This window comes from Desmodus rotundus, chromosome 9 (assembly GCF_022682495.2).
Source record: "Desmodus rotundus isolate HL8 chromosome 9, HLdesRot8A.1, whole genome shotgun sequence".
Classification (NCBI taxonomy): Eukaryota; Metazoa; Chordata; class Mammalia; order Chiroptera; family Phyllostomidae; genus Desmodus; species Desmodus rotundus.
Window position 1 is genome coordinate 36,091,716 of NC_071395.1, and position 24,564 is coordinate 36,116,279.

Genomic DNA, 24,564 nt, shown 5'->3' on the forward strand with positions numbered 1-24,564 from the left:
GGGTGTAGCCTCTTCTCCATTGCGTAGACTGCGTTTTCTGAGTCTAACTCGAGCAGCTTTAATGTTTCAGGTACCAAGTCAAAGAAAGAGGAAGTCTTGTCTTGTAGAGCCACTGACTTTTAACTCTATAAATTAAGTCGCAGTTAGTGTTAGGACATTCCTGTTTTAAAATTTTTTGATCCTCACTGAGGATATGTTTATTGATTTTAGAGAGAGAGGAAGGGGGAGAGAGAGAAACATTGATGTGAGATAGAAACGTCTATCTGTTATGTTACCTCCCATACGCCCTGACCAGGGATCAAACCCTCAACCTAGGTATGTTCCCCAACCAGAAATTGAACCCACAACCTTTTGGTGTACAGGAAAACGCTCCAACCAACTGAGCCACTTGGCCAGGGCAGGACATTCCATTTTCTTGCGGAGAACAGTGTCTAAGATTTCCAGTTAAGATACTCAGTTATTGACATTAAAAATGGTGTAAATTAAAACCATCATTATCTTCTTTCCTTGTGTGTTGCAACCTCTCCTGCCCTGGCTAGCAGACGTGACTTTCTTAAAGGGGCTTCTTGGCCCGGCCTTTCTTCTTAATCTCTTTATAGATTACTAGTTTTAGAGAAAACGGGGAAAGAAGAAGAGACTTGACATAGAATTCTCTTCTCCCCTCGTCCCCCTTTCACAGCCGCAGCTCACTTAGCAGAAAAAGGAGCGGGGCCTAAGAGTCTCGCTGTGGTGAGTGAGTAGCAGAGGGCACTGAGGAGTGAAGAAGAGTGTCTTTGCCGTGAGATTTGCTAAGCACACTCCATTTGTGTCACTGTGGAGTTAAAATATTTTCCTCCACGGTTGACCACCTTTGGCGTTCAGGATCAAGGAAGCTGGTTCAGCTCGTTTGTCTTCATAGAATCCGGTGACCTGTTTTCTATCCATCTTCTACTCTCTTTCCAGATTAAACCTTCTAAAAGCTTAGAGACTTTTCATGACACCCCACCTTGTCTATACAATGAAGTCCAAACTTCTTACGCTGGCATTTTAAGCATCTTGGATCTGACTACAGAACTCTTTTTCCCCTCACATATGTCACACTCCAGCCAAAGCAAATATTTGCTGTTCTTCTACCCTGTGCCTTTGCTTTTACAGTCATGTGTCGCTTAACGATGGGGATACGTTCTGAGAAGTGCATCATTAGGCGGTCTTGTTGTATAAACACCAGACAGTGAATTTATACAAACCTAGACGGTGTAGCCTCCTGCACATGTAGCCTGTTGCTCCTGGGCTGCAAACCTGTCCAACATGTGAATGTAGTGAATAGTGTAGGCAGCTGTAACACAGCCGCAAGCATTTGTGTATCTAAACACAGAAAAGGTGCAGTAAAAAGTGTGGTATAAAAGATAAAAAGTGGTAAACCTGTGTAGGGCACTCAGCATGAATGGAGCTTTCAGGCCTGGAAGTTGCCCTCGAGTGAATCACTGGGTGAGTGGAGGCCTAGAATGCCACTTACACCACTGTAGCTTTTATAAGTGCTGTGCCCTTATGCTGCACCAAGTTCATGAAAAAATATTTTTCTTCAGTGTAACCTTAGCTTACTGTAACTTTAACTTCTAACTTTGTAATAATAGCTCAGAATACACACTGTACAGCTGTACAAAAATATTTTCTATTTTTATAACCTTATTCTATAAGCTTTTTTCCATTTTTAATTTATTAAAGACTTTTTATTTTTTTACTTTTTAAACTTTTTGTTAAAAATGAGGACGGTAATACACACATTAGTCTAGGCCTGCACAGGGTCAGGATCACGTCTGGTCCCACAGGGGGGTCTTCGGGTTCAGTAACACGCACAGAACTGTCGGCCCCTATGATAACACTGCCTTCCCCTGGACCACCTCCTGGAGGACCCGCCTGAGGCTCTTCTTCAGGAGGTGTCACTCTTTTCAGGAAAAGGTCCATGGTGTTTGCTTGGGTTTTTTTTTTTTTTTTACAACACAGATTTGCTTATAAGCAGATAACGCACCATAAATATCCTTCTCTGTTAATGAAATATTTCCATGGTTGGGGTCCATATTTTCTAACTTTTTAAGGCTCTTATTGAAGTTTGCAAAGCTTCTGCTACAACCTCCTTCGTTGTGAATTTTCTTGGAGGTTCTTCATTTTCTTGTTCTGAAGTTTCCTGTTCTCTTGCCTCTTCAGCTCTGCATTCCTATTCCAGTTCCAATAACTCCTCATTAGTCAATTTCTCAGGAGCCACCTCTAGGAGCTCCTCAGTGTCATCCTCATCCACACCCACGTTAAAGTTGGCCGATCTCAACCATGGCCTTGCGGGTTTTTTGCAACCTCCTCGTCCTTGGCAAACTCTTGGAAGTCACGGATGAACCTCTTGAGCGTCTTATTCAGGATGCCGTTTGTACATCAGTAGGCGATAGAAGTTTTTCAGCTCCGTTACAGTCTTGTGGGGCAAACTGTCTGGGGCAATCGCAGATAGTTTGTCATTGACCAAATCATTGTAATGTGGCGTGAGATTGTATCGTTCCCTCTGCTCTCAATTTTGTACTTCTTGTCAGTCATTACAAGTCCAGATCCAACCTCAGGTTCAAGGTCCACATAATAGTTGTAGTAATAGCTAACATTGAGTATTAATTATGTGCCTGGCACTTTACAAACTGTTCCATTTATCAACCCAGATAAATTAGAGATTATGATTGTCATTTTATAGATGGGAAGCAGAGCTTAAAGAGAATGAAGGAACTTAGCCCAAGGTGTCAGAGCTCTGACATGTAGTAGAGGCTGCATCTGGAGTCAGTCTGGCTTTAGAAGTCTTCTGTCTTACCCGCTAAGCTGTATTAACCTCTCACGGGCCTTTCCCTTCCTCCCTTTGAGTGCCCACTGCCCCTCTGTATCACCTTAGCGCTTTACCTGTGCCTTTCCAATGCTTGCGACTGCTACTTCTAATTGCAGTTGTTTGTGTACTTTTCTGCCCGCCTTTAGTCTTAGAGGGCAGGGTCCCTTGTCTAATCCATGATTGGATCCCCCTTGCACGTTGGAGATTTGTTAAAAACTCAATTTTGAAAAACCTACAGAAAAGTTGCAAGAAAAACACAGCTCTCATATACTCTTCACTTAGATTCAACAATTTTTCCATATTTATTTCCTTTCTCTCTGTAACACTCTCATGATTAACTTTTTTAGCTGAATCATATAAAAGAAAACTGTAGATCATACTCATCATTTCTGTCCCGAGGACAGGATATTTGCTGAAGGAACTGCATTACAGTGATCAATGAAGGAAATTTAACATGGATCAAATACTGTTACCTGATATGCAGTCTGTACGTACGTTTTCCCAGTGTCCCACTGCTGTCCCTTTGTAGCGTTTTTCTGATTCAGGATCACCTGTTGCGTTTCCTTGTGGTGTCTCTAGTCTCCTTTTATCTGGAGGCTCTCTTTGTCTTTCAGCACGTGGGCACTGTTAGAGTGGAGGCCAGCTGTAGGATATCCCACCATACGGATTAGTCCAGTACTTCCTGTTAAGTAGGATAACGTCATTTGTCAATTTTCAGGCAGGAATGCTTTATAAGCAACTAAGGTAGTGGTCATCAGATTTCTCCCATGTATGGAGTCATTTAATAAACTAGAAAATAAATTGCCATCTAATTTCAAAGGGTTTTAAAGAGTGTCGGACCAGCAATCAAACTGTGATTCTTTGAGCTGCCCGGAGGCTGTTGGTGTAGAAGGGCGATGGGAGGTGGGGTTGGGGAGGGGAGGGGAGGAGGAGCAAACAGGGGACCTGGCATCCCTTTCATCTGGAGCATCTCTGTTTTGATCACCTTGATCCGTTTTTTTAGTAAAAGAAGTTCCACTGCTAAAAGAAACAACAACAAAAACCCCAAATTTTACTGCACTGTTGAGTTTTCTCATGTTTCAGATGAGATGAGAGCCATGAGGACTTGCCCGAAGTGACACAGCTGGTGTGTGGTAGGGCCAGGACAGAGCGTGGTCTCCTGAATCCCAGGCCGTGACTTTTCGCTTTGTCTTGCTGCTTAGCCTTCATTGGACCAAGGACTCCTCTGAGGATCTGAGCAAACCTGTGTGGGCATTTTCTCTGTAACTTGCATATAATAAACTTGCATTCAATTTTAGTGAGCCTCAGAAGTCCCTGAAGCAAACCCTGGACCCCACTGTAATACTTCTGCTTGAATTGTGTTTGTCAACTTTACCATTTGCCTTTTGTGGGGTTTTTTAAGTATTTTGTGGTTTGAAACACTTGATGCCTTGTTCAGGCTAAGCTGCTTCCTTCACTGGATTTCCATAACTGGCCAGTGGGTAAATTTGACACTTTGCTCAGTGTCATCCTGCCTGCATGTTGAAGACCGTCTCTCTCGGCAGGCTGCAAGATGAACAACGTTAGCGTGGTGTATACACCGTGGTCTAACCTGAAGAAGACAGCCGACATGGACGTGGGACAGATCGGCTTCCACAGGCAGAAGGATGTAAGTGTTCTGCGCCACCGAGGGAGGCGGGGTCCTACCACCGAGTGGAGCAGCATCTTTTCTGTCTGACGTCTCTGTTGTGAGTTCTCAGCATGTGATGTATGTTTTCTAAAGGGAATTGAGCTGGGTTGCTAAGCCCCTGGAAAGGCTCTCCTCCGTTCTGGGGGATAACCATGTAGTAAAGATTCACTGTTACTCCCCTCTCTCCTTCAAAGGTAAAAATTGTGACAGTGGAGAAGAAAGTGAATGAGATCTTGAACCGATTAGAAAAGACTAAAACAGAGCGGTTCCCAGATCTAGCAGCAGAGAAGGAATGCAGAGACCGTGAGGAGAGGAATGAGAAAAAAGCCCAAATTCAGGAAATGAAGAAGAGAGAAAAGGAAGAGATGAAGAAGAAGAGGGAAATGGACGAACTCAGGTATGTTGGACCTGTGGAATTGGTATTGACCTTGAAGAGGCTTCACTGTGACTTTAATCAGAGATTAGCCTGTGAGAACGATATACTGAAGAAAAACCAAAAAAAGAATGATGCACTCCTGGAGGAAGGGACATAGAACGAGCTCAGAGCTCTAAGTGACTTAAAGAGACATTCATACGAATGTGTTGGTCAAGTGAATTGCCCTTCTGTAGCAGCAAGATAGGAGAGTGTGCAAAATAAAATAGCCTATTTTATTCTTGGATAGACAATCGTAAGTAATCTTCAAAGTGCGGCCTGTAAACACCTTCAGGAAAAGGGTGCTGCACTGTGTTCAACGTTGACAAGCTGTGATAGCTAAAGAAAGTTGTTTCAGCTCTGAAGGCCAGTGCTAGTAACTCTGAAAGGTGGTTTTTAAAACCTCTTTTTTACATTTTCAAAGTATAAAGTAATGAATGCAGTGAGGTCTGCTCCACAACACTGCATTTTAAAATGATAAATAGTAGTTAAGATATAGTTTGGGTCTTGAAGTATAAGGCCATGAGAACACTTGACTATATTAGTTTTCTATTGCTATTATAACAAATCACCACAAATTTAGTGGCTTAAAACAATATAGGTCTATTATTTTATAGTCCTGTATGTTAGAAGTTTGATGTGGTTCTCACTGGGCTCAAATCCAAGCGTCGGCTGGGCTGTGTTCCTCTCTGGAGCTCGAGGGGAGACTCCATTTTCTCTCCCAGCCCTTAGAGGCCGCCCGCAGTTCTTGGCTGTTCACCTCATCTTCCATCTGCGAAGCCAGCAGCGCTGCATCTCTGGCCTTTCTTCCACAGTCTTGCCCCCTCTTCCATAGTAGCTTCTTTGCTTTTGAGTTCCAACGTGGTGACCTTGCGTTCACCCAGGTAATCCATGATAGTATCTCCTCGTCTAAGATCCTGGATCACATCTGCAGCTAGTCCCTTCGCAGTAAGCGGCAATGTATTCATGGGCCCTGGGGATTAGCCTGTGGACATCTTTGGGGAAGATCACTATTCTGCCTGCCACACTGAACTGTGTGGGTGGTGTATATGGTTCTCTACCTGAAGAGGCCCCTTGTTTTTCTGGTGAAAGAAGGAAGTGGATCCTGTGACTTCTAGTCACAGAATTCCTAGGTTTTCCCACAGTTGTCCAAGTTATCTTGTGTTAAGTATACCAAAAAGAAAAAGAGGTTTCGGTGTCTTACTCCCTTTGGGGATGGTGCAGTATCAAAATGAGCTATCCCGCCGTGTTCTGACCCAGTTTCCTTGAAACCCGGATTATTCATCATTCCCATTTTCTAAGCTGCATCTAGACACTTGTAGTTTTTCACTTTGTTTCTTTAGGCAAATTTTTACATCACTCCGGTGCATGTATATGAAAAGGAAAATGTAAGTGGGATAAACTGAAGTCACTTTTCTAGTCCATGTTTTCCTATGCAGTTTTATCCCTTCTGCTTCATTTTTAATAAATTATCATGGGCCTCAGAAAATCAAAAACAGTCGGTGTGTTTATTTCTGTGGAACATGTGCCACAGATATGACTTCCACATGCTGTCCAAAGTAGGAGAGCGTGAAGCAGGGCTACAGCATGAGGAGCCGAGTCCCTCACGCACCGAAGGCCTGCTTGGCATGGGCAGAGCTGCGGTCGGCATGCCGTATTCTGCAGCTTTTGTGAGATTCCAGCTACACGTTCAGGCTTCTGATGTTGTTTAATCCGTGTTCGCATTCCTGGTGCTGGCATCACTTTAATTTCTGTCTTTGACTCTTCCACCCAAGAGATCAAATGCCATGCCTATAAAATCTTCCCATCCTAAAGTCTTTGGCTTGGCTTTTTGACAGTGAAAATACCATTGAATTTCACCAACTATTGATTCTTTTATTTGGACCATCTGGTAAGGAATGTCCACTTTAGTTGCTGTGATTGCTTAAGAAATTGACTTTAGAATCTTTGGGGGATTCCACAGATAAATCAAGAAAATATTCTTATCCCAGGCAGTATCCCCAGTGTTTCCATATGATTTCAGTGAAAAAGTACTTAGCCCAGTATTTTGAAGAGCTACATTCCAACTTCTTTCCAAGTCTAAAACTATTATTTACACTCTGGACCCCGTTCTAACTTTCTGAACAAGAATTACAGAAAGCTTTGTATTTCTAGTTTCTACGAGGGGCAAAAATGGATGGAAGTGTCCTTGTCCCTGTCTAGTCCGGGTTCTTTGACCTCTAGTCAGGATCACATCCATCAGCCCTCTGCCCAGACGTGAACAGAGCAAAACCTGCAGCAAAGAGACTGCTGCCTTCCTTCTCTGCTTAAAAGAGCAGTAGCCCCTGGAGCTCCATCGCGTCCTCGCAAACAAGCGCTTTGCTCCTTGTCCTCAGCGTGCAGAAATTGTAACGATCTGTTCGTGTAAACAGGTCTACATATTGCTCGTCCTTTTTTAGGTAGTTTTTATAAATATTTGGGTTGTTGGAAGGTTAGGTAGTGGCAGTATATTAACACCTTCTGTTAATCATTTCACTCATTTAAACAATAATGAAAATTGTCCCCTCCTTAGACTTCACATTCTCACTTACCCATATTGTTCGTTAGCTCTTTAGCTCATATTTGCCCTGTCAGCCTAAGAGCCAGTGGGGTTTTAGTTTAGAGAATCCGTGCACAGGGCTGGGGGTAGGGAGGGAATGCCTGTTACGCTGGAAGCCATCCATAGAGTTCAGAGAAAGTAGAAGAGACTCAACATAGATTTTGGAAGTCTTTGGAGTCCTGGAAGTGATCTTTCCTGGAGAGTTAGAGAAGCAGGACATCTTCCCTTCAGTCTGCGTCTGGTTTACGACAGCAAGCTTTGGGAGAAGTCCTTTAGGCTGGTGCCTGTCCATCTCCCGTAGACAAAGTCAGCGTGGTGTTTGTCCGTGTTTGGTTTGGGAGTGATTGTTTTGTTGTTCGCTCGTGTAAGTTGACAGTCAGCTCAGGATCAAATCACTCCAAGTGTGGCAAGAATACCGCTGGCGGCACATGAGACGCGTTTAGGCGGCAGGTCCGTGGACGTCTGTTAAGAGTTACATGATTATTTTAATGGGTACTAGAAAAAAGCAGCACAGCATCCCTGTGATTTAATGGATGGTGTTGCTTAGAGCTAGGCCAAGTGTGAACAAGGAGTGGAAATAAAGTCGGCATAAAGATAACGTTAACACTAGTGCAGGGGACACACAGACACGGCAAACCAAACATGCAGAGGACACCGTCTCCTCCTGGCATGCTGGGGAAGAGAGCGCACAGCTCCCCCAGTGAGCCGGGGGACGTTGTGTCAGCTGAGGAGTTGAATTTGTACAGTACACAAAAGTCCAGAGGATGCTTTTGAGAAATGTAAAAATTATATTCAGTTAATGATTTGCAAACCAGGGAACATAGCCCTCAGTATGAACCGGGAATTCACTCCAAAATGGGATGGAGAGGGGAGGGGAGTGGCGTGTGGATAGGGCAAGATTTCTAAAGACAGACGCTACAAGGGGCCGATGGTTGAAGAGATGGTTTGCTACGGGAGAGGAGACCCCAAACTTATATCACTTATTTTCTGATTGGTGGGGGCAACTGGACTTTCACTGGTTGGCTGACTCAGCGGTCAGGCAAGTGGGGCTGTGTGATAAGAATAATGGGTGATACATGGTGAACCATTTCTGAACACCCTAGTTTCAGCCCAGGTGTGTTGAACAAAAAGGGTTTTTTGGTCACACAGTCACAGTACAGGGAGTGTTATTTACTGACAGTGCAAAGAGTCTGACTTCTCCGACAGTACAGTTAGCACGGGGGCACTTGCTTGCTCTGCAGGTGGTGTAGGAACCCAGCGAGCTGTGATGTCAAAGTTCTTGTAAGTCCTCAGTGGTTACACTCGGTGATGTAATCCATGAAAGCTTACCTGCCCTATTTTAATTTTGTGTTCTCCTACTGGGCTTTTGTGGCATCGTGGCACACTTCATTAGCATCAGAATCAAGCTCACCGTGTGGATACTGCGATAAGAGTCAGGGAAGTGTAGGTGGTAGAGGACAAGTGAGGAACAGATCAGAAGAGACGGGTGGGGTACTGGCTCCCGAGGTAGGGGGGTTAAAGTGGGAGGCCAGGAGACCTGCACTGGGATCTCAGGCTCCGGGGATTGGAGTCCGAGAAGGACGAGACCCAGGTGAGATGGCAAGTCACACAGGTTCACGTGTCATCAGTTTGAATGTCGACGTGAACTTGATTTGGGGGCAAAGATCACTTCTGCAGGGAGGTTAATGTGTGACAAATAAAAGGTTATAGTTGATAAAGGGCAAAGTAGGAATTCAAACGCAAGTCTGTGATTCGGAAGTCCATACCCTGCTATACCATGCTGCCGGTAAGGCAAGGAATGAACAAGTTGGCAAGGCCAGCGTCAAGGTCATGCACAGGGAAATAAAAAGAGTGAAAGGTTTTGTTCAGTCCAAAGTTTCACGTTTTAAGTGGTGAGGAGCCATTATTGGTTTCTTGAGCTGTCAGGAAGAAGTAGGCTTGTAAGGATGGTGAGTTCAGTGGCAACACGTAGGGAGAGGTAATGGTGAGACCATGGGTTAAAAGGATGACATAGTCTGATGTGGAAATGACCGTTTTAATGGTGCCTCCTTTTGTTCTCTGGCACACTACTACTGCTGCCTTCCATAAACAATGCTGGGTACCACAGCTCTTCATCTAATGATAAGCCCCTTCAAAGAACACTTATATGCATCCTGTGTCCCCTTATATGTGACCCAGTGCTTGCGTGTGCAGTGAGTTGCGTAGTCAGCATCTTATGGACAAATAAGTAACGGAGATTAGCTTCCCTGACGCAGTCGGTGGTTCTTGAGCTGAGTCGACACTGCTAGTTAAAGGGTGTGGGGTGGGATGGGGCGCTCGAAGCAAAGGGAACTCCATGTGCAGAGACCCTGTGTGGGAGGGGGCAAGGCACGCAGGACTGAAAGCAGGCCCACATGGCTGGAGCAGCTGGCCTGCGGGGTCGCTGAGTCGAGGTGCCAGTCCGTGAAAGGCCTCATTGACCGTGTTCGTCTTCATCCTGAGAGTTTTGTGAGGTCATTAAGTAAGGGGGACCATGATAAGGGTTGGGTTTGGAAAGGTTACTTTTCTGACCTGAATGGAATGGGAGCCAGGTGGGTCTGGCTAGGCCAGTTAGGAAGCTATTGCTGTTGTCCACGTGAAAGGCAGTGCTACCTTGGACTGTGGTGGCCACGTGGACGTGGAGTGATGTGGATTGATGACAAGTAATTCTGTAGATAAAAGGACAGGATTTGAATGAAGAAAGATCGGATCGAGGGGAGGGCAGAGGAGGGATGACTCCTGCGTCTCTGGTTTGTGATGTGGAATGGAAAGCAATGCGATTCTTTGAGCTGGCGGGGCGGGGTGGGCGATACTGGAAAGAACCCAATCATCCTTGGTAGTGGGGAAGACCACGAATCGGGTGTGGGTATGTGCATCTGAAAATAGCTTGGAGGCATCCAGAAAATGTCAGACAGGCACTTGGATTGATGGGATAGATGGAGCTCAGAGGAAATGCATGGCCTAAAGAAGGGTAAATTGTGTGTTGCCTTCAGGAAGTGGGAATTTAGACCCAGCGGTTCTTGAACCTAGGTTGTAGACGCCCACAGTGGGGCACCTGAATCTATTTTAATCTTCGCAGGTGATTTTAAAGTGCAGCCAGTGTTGGGACTTTCTATTCTAACCTCTTTTTAGTCAACATGTCTTTCTCTTTCCGCTCATGCAGCTTATTGATCTTTCCGTTTGCGTATTTCTTATAGATTCCACTTCCTGTTACTGATATCTCCCTCTGCATGCTTTCTGCCAGCTTGTCATCTGTCTCTAACTGTGACAATTCTCCTTCCCTCTAGTCCTCAATTTTCAGTTTTTATAGTTCATACTTGCATGTCTCACCATTACTTCAAAAGTAACATGTCCCAAACCAAGCACATCTTCTTTGCAACATTTTCTCATTCCTCTCAGTTGTAGCATTATTTCACCCAGGCTAGAAACCTTGATGTCACGGTCAGTTCCTCTCAGATCTGTCCCTTCTCATCAGCAAGGCTGTTAACGCTGCGGACTCGCTCCCTCGGGTTGGGAGATTGCAGTAGACTGAGTGAACCATGAGGGCAAGAGTGTCAGCGACCTGGGAGGCAGACCTGGGTTCACAACCAAGCTTTTCCACTTGTTAGCTGTGGGACCTTGGATAACTTCCTGAACTTCCCTGCCTCTGCCTCCTGGGCGTACAGTGGACATGATGCACTGTCTGAGAGGGTGGTTGTGGGGGTTAGCAGTAGCTTATGAAACACATAACACAGGTCCTGGCAAATAAAGGATACTTAGTAAATGGTAAATACTGTAATTATTAACTGATCTTTGCTTTAATCTCCCTTCCTCTCTCCTGTCTGCTACAGGTTATTCTTTTTTAAAACACTGGTATTATATGTCTCTTTTGTTTCTTTGTGTATTTCTAATAGAAACTTTTTGCATATCTATTGTTGAATAGATCTTATTTCCCCTCCTGGTAAATTCTCTGGGGGTTAGGCTTTGTTTTATTCATCCTTTTCTTCCCATCCCATCCTCCACCCAGGCTCAGCACAGAGTCTTATGTATTGTGGATATTTAATCCTTATCAAATCTCACATGTCTCTCTTCTCCTCCACTGTGTATTGTGTCAACTCACACAGTTAGGACAATATAATCTGGCCGACACATCCAGCCCAATTTCCCACTACTTTGCTCTCAGACCCCACTTGAGTTGGTTTGAAATGTCCTTATGGATACGATCTACTTACCTTTGTTCCTGCCATCCTCTGGATCTCCCCCCTCACTCATCCCCACCTACTGGGCTCAGTTTCGCTCCCACCTCCTCTGAGAAGAGTGCCCCCACAATCGTGCCCACTTGGATGCATCTCCCCCTTTGAGCTCCTGCACCCACAGTTTGGGCAGTATGCTTCAGCTGTGAACCATACCTGCTCTTGGCCGTGGAAGAATTTCCTCATTTGAATAATGCCACACAGTTGTTGCGGAGGTGACCTGAAATGAGCGTTAGTGAGCGGTTCATAGCCAGTGCAGTGCAGTGCACCTCCTGGTGTTCATAGATATTTTTCTGTTCTATATTGCAGTCTCCCTGAGGTCAGGGATCCCCCCTCCCCAAAAGACCCTCAGCGGTGCTGGGTACATGTAATGCTCACCTAATACTTGCCAGCTGTATAACTTTATTTAATTTTTTTTTTCTTCCAGGAGCTATTCTTCACTAATGAAAGTTGAGAATATGTCTTCAAATCAGGTATGCTCAAGTTATTTGCTCTTATATTGTACCTCGAAATAATTCACTGGGAGTTTTTGGCAACTGCGTTCCTAGCCAATCCTGACTGACACGTTGCACGTGGTCGAAGCGCGTCAGCAGCGATAGGGCCCTCGGGTGCCCTAGGCCTTGCGCCTCCTTCCTTGTGGGCTTCCTCGTGTTTGTTTTTAAGTAGGTCCCCTGGTGTCATGCGCTGTCTGCTGTGAAGTGTGGGTCTGTTAGTCCTCACAGGACTTTCCCAGGCCTCATTTCCCTCTGTGCTTGCTGCAGACAGGCCAGAGTGCCTGTAAGGATTGGTGTTCTATATTGATGCGACTGTGGAGTCTGTATCACAACTGAGTGGCAACACACTTAACCGCCTTCGACTAAAAAACAAAACGGAAGTATTAACCCTTAGATCTTACCTGTAGTCTAGCGACTGCCTCGGTGGTGTCCGTGTCCCCGGGACCTGGGGAAAAGAGAAACGACAGTCTGTGCTGTAGTGCTGAAAGGTCTGGGCGTCAGCCCCTGGTTATTCTAGACAGTTCTCCGTGCAGAACTGAAACTGAGTGGGTCCGTGTGCTACACTGAATGTTTTGTAGTGTAGTTTACAAGTATGTGCTGTAGATCTGTTTTCCAGTGCACCGGGCACTGGTTGCATGTGGCTATTTAAATTTAAGTTCATTAAAATTAATGACTCAGTTTCTTACTCATATAACTGCTTGTGGCCAGGGACTACTGTGTTAGTGCAGAAATAGAACATTTCCGTCATCGCGGAAAGTACTATTAAACAGCACTGCTTTGACACTCGGAAATAATTGACAGAATTTAAGGTCCCTTAAAGGTCATCTAGTCAAACCCCATATTTAAATAGTGCATGAATCGGAATTGTTAATAGGACTTTATATCTTGTTCATATCTATATATCCTTCTAAATTTAATTAGAACAATATATTTCTGTCTCTGTGAAGAACTAAATTTAACGAGGCTTCTTTATGGTCAGAGATGTATCTTTATAATTTATGCCTGAAAAGTTCCAGAGTAGCATTATGTAATTAAGTACAGCCTTGAATTTGAAGTTTAGTGACTTAAGCTGTCATTTACTAACTGAGTGAGCCTAGCGAAGTTATTTAACCTCCGAGGGCGTGTCCAGCCGCAGTGAAAAGGAGACACACTGCCCAATGGGGCCGCTACAGGCTCAGGCACGGCACGCAGAGAGCGCTTCTTGACTTGGCCACTCACTGCGAGTGTAAACGGTCGTCGTTATTTCCTATTCCTATCGCCCACCGGATACCAGCATTACAATAGACGTATTTAATCTCTTCTGGGAACCATTAGTAGTAGTTTAACAGTGAGACAGAAGTCTTCGCCACGCCCCAAGTCCCATGTCCTTGCCGTGACAGTCGTGGCTTGCGGAGGGTCTCTGTTACTCAGCGGCCACTTTCCAGCAGAAACCTGGCACCTGTGTTGTGTTATGATTTTAAGCATTTTCATTCATGTCGTTATGGATTCTCCAAGTTTTAATGTTCTAGAATTGTGGAGTCAACACACAGCACACACACCTGTGAACATACATATACATGCAAACACCATGTGATTATCGACAGATGTTAAAAGTGCCGGGATTAGGAAATCAGATGTGTGGACCAAAGGATCACTAATCCTTGTGCTTTCCCTCTCCCGCCTTTGCTTGCTACCCTGCTCCTGACCCCCCGTTTGGACCTGGTTCGAGTTTCCCAGGGAGTTTCGCACTGGGTGCTTTGATCCTTTCTTGCGTTGGAAGGGCTCCTCGAGCTTTTTCCCACACTGCAAAAGCTTTAATTCTCCTTGGAGCTGTCTTTGGCAGCGTGATCAGTGGGTTTTTTCAGCTAAATGCTGGCATTTATGTAAGATAATTTTAAATTCAGCTTTACCAGTGGGAAAACTGTTAGTCTTCCAGTCTGAAGCTGGTTTGAATTTTGTTTGTGCTCTCCTATTTAGATTAGTTCTCTTCAATCTGCAATTTCTTTCTAGTCTTTCTAAATCTGGTATCAGGAACCATAAGCAACTACTTTTAACATTTTATTTGCTTATCATTTTATAAGTGGATGACAAGAAACCTATTTTTGCTATATTGAAAAACATAGCGACTCCTAAAGGGAATATGAAATATAAAAATTGTCCTAATAAAGTCTCGGATCTCAGATGTATATTTAAAAGTTACTGTAATCCCAAATTACAGATTCTCGGACACACAGGAACTCTCCGCGAATGTATCGCACCACCTTTATAGGGAGTGATGCGTTTTCGTTGTCCCAGGCTAGGTTATCTTGGTGAGTTTTTCACTCCAAGCGTGCGGGATCTAAGGCTACACGGGAAGGCTCGGCCTCGCTCATGCTCTTCAGTTCCGCGCTCTAGGGCAGTCGCAGGTTTAGTGCTTGCATGGGAGTCAAACGCTGGTGTGCTGTGGCCTCAGTTTATCGTGCTCATCGAAGAGCCTCTCACAGAAAACTGCTGAATGAAACTGGAGATTAAGCCAGACTTCACAGAAACCACTGTTTTCTGCCTGGATCTCATGTTTGCCTACACACCTCACATAAGGCTCAGATAAGAAGGAGAAAAGCATGTCTGCCCATAAACCCACGTCCTCTCTTTCTCTAACAACTGAGCGGTCATGCAGTGGGAAAGCGAGAGAAACTGAAACGAGTGACGTGTTCCAGTCGTGACGTTTTCAGTCAGTTGTACCGGAACGTATACTACCAGCGAGTGTTGGCCTTCGGAGCAGCTTTCTTAGCGTGTGCAGTATCTCAGAGAGCGTTCTGGGCACTACTTTTATACTCGTTCTTCAGGACTTGTTTAACAGGCACACAATCAAATCAGTCCATTTAAGCTGTGGAAGGATTTTTGTCAAAACCTTGGCAAGCCAGGTAACTTAGCAACTAGTCTGTGGCTTCCTAACGACTTTCCCTAGTTTAAAAAAATAGAAGCCATCTGTGAAGTCACAAACATCACAGATATGTGACAGCCTTTGCAGCTCAACGTAGTGGAATTTAGGACAAAGTATTTTCGCACGTCAGCATGGTTGGCGTTCGGTGCGACGCGGCATATCTGGTGAAGGGCACTCGAGTTACCTCGTCACGCCCTGTGTTCGGCCGGCCGGGCCTTTGTCCATAGTTTGGACGTCGCTGGCCGCCTGTCGTGTGATCTGGGCCACGTAACGGCGCCCTAGGGCACGTAGCTGCTCACCGTCTATTCCGAACAACTAGCAGTTTGAGATAGAAAAGTCACGAGTGAATTTATTTATTTTACTCTTTTCTTTCTCAACTTGACAACTAGGCATAAGGAGGCTTGTTACTTAGCACTTAATTATAAATTTTACAAATTGAGTTATTTGTTTTGAAGGCTTATTGGTTTCACTTTTTTGTTTCCTACAGGACGGCAACGATTCAGATGAATTCATGTGAATGGAGAAAAGGACTTTTCAAAGATGCGAATTTAGGGACGTTTTGATTTCATCCGTGTTCTGAGTTATAAAAAACAACCAACCAAAATTCTACCTTCAGTCTACACAGATATCAACTTGGGAGTTTTTTTTTTTAATTGTTCTGTTTTTTGCTGACAGAAAAGATCAGATATATATATATATCAAATATAGTCGGACTTGAAGACAGCATGTAACTAACTGTAGGAAAGTGAGAATATATGTGCCAGAACATGTCTTGTAGCTCACAGAAGTTGGCTGTCCTTGTTCTTGGGATAGGCTTTAGAACAAACCAGCTCGGAAAAGTATTTCTGGTATGTGGCCTGTCTCTGAAAACAGATGTCTTGAAAAGCTTTTTATATTCTTAAAATAGCTTCACTTCTGTGAAGAAGAAGATGTTGGTGAGCAATATATAGGAATGTCCCTTTCGCCCTTGATTTCCTGATTAGAAAAAGAAGCATGTGGGTTCTGAAGATGATAACGATGTGACCAGAAGATGGCTGGCTCTGTTGTCCACGTTCCATTGTGTTGTCTGACGCAACTAGCAGAGTTGTCCTTGCCTCTGAGCTCGCCCTGGCTTCTGCATTCGACACCCGTACAGTCCCTGAGTGAGGCCTCTACCGAGGCACCATCAATCAGTTGGTGTTAGTCCAGGGTGGGACTTGAGGCAGTGTTTGCCTGTGCACCAGTGACTCCGGCCACACAGATTGCGACCTCCAGGCCCCAGAGTCGTTTCTCAGCACTGGGGGGGAGAAACGGGGAGGGACGCTCCCTGAGTCATTGTGAGAACGTAGGGCACCTGATTTTTGTCTTGGAATGCAGCGTAAAGGGCAAGTCCAGGTTGTAATTACGATTTTAAGAAGATTAAGCATTTCATTAGCCAGCCAAGTAATTTGTTTATTTACCTCGAAATAATATTTATTTCGAGTTGTAACCCCAGAGTTCAGATTTCCCAATTGTAGACTCAGTAACGTAATATGTTATAGTTCATTCTCATTCAAACTACCTGCTGTCCAGTGTGATTCTGAATAGAAGACACATTTGTATTGGAACTGTCAGGCAGCCCCTATAGAGAAAAACAAAGCAACACAATCAAAGGGAAAGAGGTCACAGCCTGCAGGTCAGGAGGCATGTAGACTCACCTAGCCACGCCCAGAACCCTGCGTGCATCCTTCTTGTTCTGACCCAGCAACGATGGCCTCCAACGAGTTTTTTCTCTAATAGCACTTTGGGACTATGGCTAAAACCAAAAGACTTCCATGTTTCTTTTTATTCCAAGTTGGTGTGTGGGGTTGAACTGGAAATTTTCCCTGAGGTGTAGGCCAAATTTTGAGACAGTATGGTAGACAGCTCCAGAAATTAATGAGTGTGTGTGTGTGTGTGTGTGTGTCTAATGATACTCAGCCCAGAGTTCTGTGATTTAAAAATATAATAAAGACTTTTTTTATTTGGAAGGACATTGATACATGAATTCTTACAATTCGCTTATTATCCCTATCCTCAGGCTGGTTTTGTGGGGGCTCTGGCTGTAGAAAACAAAAACCCCCACGGTCTGTCACAGGTTCAATCTGGCCCGTTCTGTGGAGGTGCCATCTCTCCCACTGATAAATGCGTCTCTCCCCAGATGCCCCAGTCGAAGCTGGTGAGCTCAGCAGCTGCGCTCTCCTGCCTGGTTACTGGAACCACTTCTTTAACACCCTGCTAAAACGGGGAGGCTTTTCCTCCAGCAGCACCCATGTCACCTCAGCTTTCTAGTCCTCCTGAAGGACTCCTGTACCCAGCATAACAACATCCATAGACGGAGCTTTTGAAGACGACATCTATCTTTACCGTAGTGTAAGAGATCCGAGGGTCCGAATTTAAACGTGTTGCAATTCAGCTTTCCCTGGTTTAACTGTCACAGCCTCCCTTCTGAGTTCTCCAAGTTGAAGTCCACGCTCTCAAAGCGTTTCAGCTGCTCTGTGCTGCTTCCCTCCTTCCCCGGCCTGTGTGTCTGGTAGTTTTCCCCGCGGCTCTCTTGGGCCCGGAGAACGCAAGCATCTTTTCTTCTGAGAACACTGATTCAGTGCCAGTAGGTCAGGCTGTTGGCACTGAAGTCACCTCGTTTCTTGCTGTTGGCGTGTTTCCTAAAGTGCCTATAGGAAAATTCCAAATTATTGGTATTTTTATGAGCTGTGCCCTTGATCAAATTTGTGCATCCTGAGGATTTCTCTTTCCAGTTCTGTCTCCAGTTTTCACAGCTCGGCTTCATCTGCATGCGGGGGAGGTTCACAATGTCATCTCATTTCCTTCACAAACTACTCCATTATGTTTTCTATAGCTTTACAATTCATTTCTTATCCAGCTTTGTGGACCTAGGGTCACAGTCTCTGGGCAAGAGAGCTTTGTCACGGTGCTTGCGAAGTTCGCCACACGTGGGAGGTTTGTACGTTAGCAGGCAGCGACGGGCTTTAGTTGAACCCTTTCGATATCCTTTGTTATATCGTTTTTAACTTTCTCGAAGCATGGGTTTTGGTGAGCTTTATTAGTGCCAACGGTTTCCGCCACTCAGGGAGGGGCAGGGCACCCATGCAGCAAGGTCAGAGAGGGAGCGTTCAGCTATGGCCTCCAATTTAAGAACAAAGCACTTCCTTCCACTCGCGCATCTGTCTGAGAAGGGGACGCTCTGGGTTTCCAGGCTGGAAGAAATGGAACACTTGTCCAGTCTTTCTTGAGCTGTGACCTTGAAACCTGCTCTTTGTCTGCTGGACTTGAAGTACGGCATCGTGTATAACACATCCCATGCTCGGACTGATTGCAGGAGGAGTGGGTGACCTTTCGATTGTAAAGGAGACTGTAAAACAATCAAACTGTAATTAAAAAATGTAAAATTAGAAACTCAAAGTCCAAGCCAAGTGACAGTCTCGACCCCTCGAACTCCCGCCGGTCTGTGACAACTCAGACCTGAGGACAGCTCTGCTGGTGCCCAAAAGGCTCACGTTCAAGTTGCGCTGAGAGAGTCTCTGCCGGGCACACATGGGCCTAGCACGGGGCAAGAGACTTCACGTGCATTCTACCATTTCACAAATGAGACAGTGTCAAGTGCGTATTCATCGTGTCCTGGATGGATGATAAGCGAAATATAATAAAGCTTATAGTTTGAGTAGAACCAAGTGTGTGTGCGTGTGATTTCATTTTCACCTTCTCCTCCAGGACTCAGTCTCAGGAATGTGCAAGCAGGGAGAAGGAGGTCCTCAGCTACCCGAGATGATGCCTTCAGACTGAGTTTTGCTCCTTAGCAGGAGGAAAAAGAGCAAATTAGAGCAAAAGGAAGGTTACTCAACGATTCCAGGAAGAGAACGTAGAACCTGGACCTCAAGGACCATGGGGTTTGAGCTCTAGTGTTTGAAGTTTACAACATCACCCACCTCACCCCCAGGTTCCTAGGATTCTGCCTGAGATCTTGACCACGCGAGGCTGCCAACGGGAAGACCTGTTGGAACGGCATCACTGATGAAGGCAGTGGCTCCGGACCTGTGTCCTGTTTGTGATTCTCCCCTTCGGTGGTAGTGCCCGTGCTGAGGTCTCTCGTCAGTACGTCCGCAGAGAGGCTTTGGGGCGGAGGGAGCCGCAGAGACATTGCAGTGTCTCCCAGCTGTGAACACGTATTTGAATATTGGCGGGCATTTCTCACTAGTCAGGACAGTACCTGCATCCTTTTGTTTTTAACAGCCTTGGCCACTAGAATTCTGGGGTTAAGTTTTTGAGTAAATCAGCCTATGTGGGCAATGCAGGTTGAAACCAGAGTTTTCACACAGAGAAAAATGCAGAGATCCATGCATATGCTTAGTGGACTCTGGAGTCCACTGACAATGTAAATGCCTGTCAAATGCCGTGTATTGACTATGGTTTGTCATTAGAACGGATATACCTGTGGTTTTGTGTCTCACCTTGATTGCTTCATTTTGTCTTTCTGATTTCATGGGTGTGTTGATTATTGGAGGAACGCTGGGCTTTCTATCTTCATGGTGTGACTAGCTCAGCACCGTAACCAGACGGAATGAGAAACACATCCCTGCCGTTGGCAGGCTCCGATCAGTGCTGACGGGGCACTTTCTGCCTTGTTGCCAGTGGGCAAGGAGGCTGGGGAAGGGAGTGCTCGCCTGTGTCGCTTGTGCTGGCTCCCACACCTGGTAAGTGGGCGTCAGTGCTTAACGCTGAGGAAAAAGAAGGAATTCTCCCGAGTCAGTATTATTTTTCATTCCCACATCAACCCCGTCCTGCAACCACTGCAGTGAAAACACAAGACAAATGGCCTGACATTTCACGTCCCGCCTAGATGAGGCCGGGCTTCCTGCGCCCTTGCTGGTGTTTTGCTTTCTGCCTCAGCGGTTTTGCTTTGCATGGAGAAGACTAACATTTGCTTATCGTTTCTGGGACATGCTTTTGAGAACAGGATCTTTCTGGTGTTACAGGCTGGTCTGTTGGTCTTGAACCTTCTTTAGCTCTTTGTCAGATTCAGGGTCAACAGGTCAAAATTACAGACTGGAAAAAGTAAAGAGAAAAGCATTAGAGGCAGTGCCCTTTTATTCAGCTCTGCCTGGCCAGAATTGTGTTCATTTGTGAAGCTCTTGGCTTCCTTACATCCCTGCAAAACACTGACATTTTTATTTTATGGTTAGTGTACTCGGCATCAGTGAGGCTTACATAACTTTTCAGTGCTAGAATTGCTTCAAGACTCTAGAAAAGGGTGGAAGGTCTAAAAGAGACAAAGCCTCAGTTTGGTGACAAACTGCTTTACTGCTGCCCGTGGTTTCCTTTTCCAACAAGAAGGGAGGAGCTGGTCCATATTCCCGCCCCAACGGCCCAAAGGGAAGCCCCCACCGCTGGGCCCCTCTGCTGTGGTGGGACGCATTATGCTGGTATGTCTAAAACCAGTTGTCGGCTGGGGCTTTGTAACAGCAAAACCTCGGTGAGCAGAACAGCACATGGAGTCCCTGGGCCGTTTGCTGTCTCACTTCTATCCAGACAACTGCTCATGTATCGGGATCAAAGAGGGTAAAGGGAACCAAACCTTCCCGCGCTCAGCATGCCGCTCCTCCCTCCATGCAGCTCTGGCTCCACCGGGGGAGTAGTCCCCTGGATGTCCCAGGGTTCCAAGTTGGGAAGAATGCTTGAAATGTTCTTGTTTAAAAAGGGCACAGATTTTTAAGGCAGTGGAACTGTTCTGTATGATGCTGTCATGGTAGGTACATGTCATTAAACATTTGTCCAAACTCACAGAATGCCCAACACCAAGTGGCCCTAATGCAAACTGGACTCTGTGTGATTATGATGTGTCCGTGTAGGGCCATAAATCGTAACAAACGCACCGCTCCAGTGGGCGATTTGATGACGGAGGGGGCTGTGTGTGTGTGTGGAGGGGTAAGTGGGAAATCTCTGTACTTCTGCTCAATTTCGCAGTGAACCTAAAACTGCTCTAGAACACAAAGTCTCCTTGAAAGAAGAAAAGGGCACATAGGGTGGTCGGTGTGTCCAGTTTCCCTTCTGGGAGGCAACCAGTCTTACCTGTGTTTTGTTTTGCTTTAATTAAAGACAGCAGTTCTAGATCTGGACTCAGTGAACGTGGGGATCCTGCCTGCTTCACGGCCTGGGTGCACCAGTGGCTCAGCTGCTGAATTAGGGGAGAGGGGCTTCTCTCTTCCTTTGTATCCTGGGGCATTTAGTCCAAGAAAAATGTCCAGCCACTTCCCACACATGACACCTGGCTGCTGGGGCTTAGGGACGGTAAGGAGTTCAGAAACTGAGAGGATCCAGAGGCTTAGGAGTGTCCTGGTGTCCCACCCACTAACAACCTCTGCGTGTAAACCAAGTTACAGGACAGGCTGTCCGTGAATAAGCTCCTGTGTTCCAATTAAAATCTGAGCCCTAGAGAACGAACCAAGGGCAGGAAGAATGCCACTTGCTTTCATCTCAGTTTGTGCTTCAGGGGGTAGGGCGGTGGTGGGAACAGAACTGGCCTCAGGCAACTGAAGATGTCAGCACCCCCAACTCCCCCTTGGTTTGTTCTCTCTCCCACCCCCAGCCTGCTACCCCAGCTACCCAGAGGCTTAGCACCTCCTCTTCCTGCATCAGAAGGATGGGAGAAAAGGTGTAGTGTGGGCAAGGAGATGCATAGCATGGTGAAGCGAAGGGAGCCATACACCTTTCCCACCCCTAGATTTTACCTTTAGGAGTCTGGGTTTTAGAGTACAACTCAGCTACTTTCGCATGTGCCTTAGATAAGTCAATTGTCCCCTCTGGGCCTCCTTGTGCCCACTGGAAAATGTGGAATAGGACTAGAGCAAGGATTATAAATTCCAGTGCTACAGGGGTCAGGCAAGTGATGGAAGAGAGGGCTGGGGAGGTGCGGTGCCTCTGCCCCGGCTGAGAAAAGCCGTGGGGGAATGAAGTTTATCATAGAAGCCAGTGAGTAACTGATTCATTGAAGGGGCTGGGCGTGGTGTTGCAAGGAAAAAGGAAATGGCTTTTTCCTCCACTTGCTTTTTTCACTGTTGCTCTGACTTCTCTGCCCCACCCTTTGATAACATCTTGGATGAATAGACCCGATTCTGTGACTTGCTGATCCCTTCTCAATACGGGGAACAGTTCCATTTTAAAATTGCAACTTCCTTTTATGTATTAAAAGGCCCAGTCTTGTTTAAATCAAATTTATAATCACAATTATAATTCAACACATCAACTCACTTTCTAGTTCAGGTCTGATTCTTCATTCTGCCTCTTCTAACTGAACCCCCATGCTTCCCTCTTCTCCAGCAGCCGACTTCTCCAGAAGTGGGGCAGAGGCTAGAAAGGTAGGTTTCAGGAAGCTTAGGGCTTAGCTCTCCATGGGGTCCAAGGGTAGCGTCTTTTGTGCCATGTAATCTGGTTATGTGTGTCTTGCAATCAGACTGTGGATGCACTCAAGTACTAACTGCTCTCAGCTTTGAGACTTGTGAATAGCCAGCAGCAAATTACATTACAAATCTGATTTTAAAGTCAAAGTTCCCAATTTGTATATGTTAGCTCAAAATTACCCGACACTGCTGGCCCAAACCAGGCCTGTCTATGGGCTGGACGTGGCCGTGGGCTATCAGTTTGAGGGCTCTGGGTTAGAATGGGTCCCAATGTCGCTTGCAGTCTTCATTACCTGTGAATGTGTGGTTTTCATAGATTTAGCAAGAACCACCTGGAAGTCATCCATGCTTTACCCTCTTAGGTAGCACCCCCACACACAAACACGCACACACCCGGGAATCCTGGGTGGCAGAGGCCCCCTGGAAACGCGTTACCCTGAGGGCCTACCTCCCGTGCCCTGGAGAAACAGACGAAGGGAAGGGCCAGCAGATGGCAGAAGAGAATAGCACGGGTCTCAGCTTCCTGGTCCTTGTGAGTCCGTATTGTGATCTCGCAGTTTGGACAGGAGATTGGACACAGGACCTAGGTCCCCTCTGGCACTAAAAATCTTAAAGCACGTCTGGAAAAGCTATACATCTGGGGTAGGACAGGGGGTTCAAAGCTCTTTGCCACTGAAATCTTGGAATTATGAGGCAGACAATGCCTAAACCCTCTAAATAATACCATGTTAAGATTTTAAAAGAAAATGGCTGTCAAAATACAATGCTTAAATTTAAAAATAAATGTCTTTTGTTTCAGAATCAGCTTCTCGCTTTACTTTGCAGGCATAAGGCACGGGTTTCTAGAATCGTAGCCTGGGAAGGTTGGGAGGGACTGGGAGGACGTCTAAGCCAAGCGTACACTCTTCGCCCTTGACAACACCCTGCACCGGAATTCCTCCAGTCTCAGCACGAACACTTCCAGCAACGGGAAACGCACGGCTTCATACAGCCATCGGCCATTCGAAAGTGACTTTACTGAGCCAGAGTCGGCCCCACCGTGACGTCTACCCGTCACTCTGTCTCCTGGAGCCCCATGGGGCAAGTTGAATTCTTCCACCCAACAGTCTTGAAACGTCTGAGGACAACAGTCCATCGCCACCTGTGACTGCTTCCGAACGACTGCTTCCATTGGCAGGAAAAGCAGGCATCTGAGGACAGAAGGGGGCTCCTCACGTCACATGGGGCAGCTCGCCCCAACTCTCCTGTCTTCCTAACTCCCAAGAAAGAGTAGCTCCCTGACTGTGCACAGGCCCACGTGACCCCAGCGGCTCACACAGGGCCAACCAGGGGTGGGGGTGGGGGCGGGGGGGGGGGGGGGTGTGCAGGGGTGGGGGCGGGGACTGTTTTCCCCACGAGTAGCCCAGACAGCCTGACTGTTTGACTTACACTGTCAGCCACATCCTCGGAGTCTCCTCTGCAGGTCACACGGATTGGACTGCTGTTGGGACTTTAGGGGGTTTTTTGGACGAGAGGACTTGAGATTTATTCCTTTTTTTTTTTTTTTTTTACTGTAAAATATAACAAACATCCAAAAGAGTACATGGAAATATATATCCATCTTCAAGAATAATAATATGAATACTGTACTCTTTCCCTAAGCTAAGAAATAGGACAGGCTCCCCCCCAGCCTCCCATTCTCCTCTGTCTGGCCTGACTTGTGTGACGATCATTCCCTCTCTTCTTCCTGGCTCTGATCCCCTCCATGCATTTCTCAGAACAATACGCCATTTGGTTCTGCCTGCTTTGAACTTTATATAAATGGAATCTAATTGTAGTTTTCTTTCGGTTACTTGTTTCTTTCACTCACTATTACGTGTTTAATGAATTCTCCCTATTAAACAGGTTGTTAGAGTCTGTGGAGTTCATTCTGGCTTTAATCATTTTCTCTAGCATAATCCCCTTTACAAATACCACCTACATATTTATAAGCATCCCCTCTGTATTGTCATCCACAAACACTGGAAAAACACAGAGA

At 45.9% G+C, this 24,564-nt stretch overlaps 1 protein-coding gene across 3 annotated transcripts in view; it reads left to right on the forward strand.

Annotated features, from left to right (window-relative positions):
- Window positions 1-18,904, forward strand: part of CCDC25 (coiled-coil domain containing 25) — a 39,659-nt gene extending 20,755 nt beyond the window's left edge. For 2 of the 3 annotated variants that reach the window (XM_053910992.2, XM_045202378.3), the window contains 4 exons: window positions 4,378-4,481; window positions 4,697-4,899; window positions 12,170-12,215; window positions 15,626-18,904. In XM_053910992.2, the coding sequence (XP_053766967.1) occupies window positions 4,378-4,481; window positions 4,697-4,899; window positions 12,170-12,215; window positions 15,626-15,655 (383 nt within the window). In that variant the 3' untranslated portion in view covers window positions 15,656-18,904. The remainder of the gene's footprint in view (window positions 1-4,377; window positions 4,482-4,696; window positions 4,900-12,169; window positions 12,216-15,625) is intronic. The other variant, XM_024568828.4, reaches the window with a different exon arrangement.
- Window positions 18,905-24,564: the final 5,660 nt, after the last annotated feature.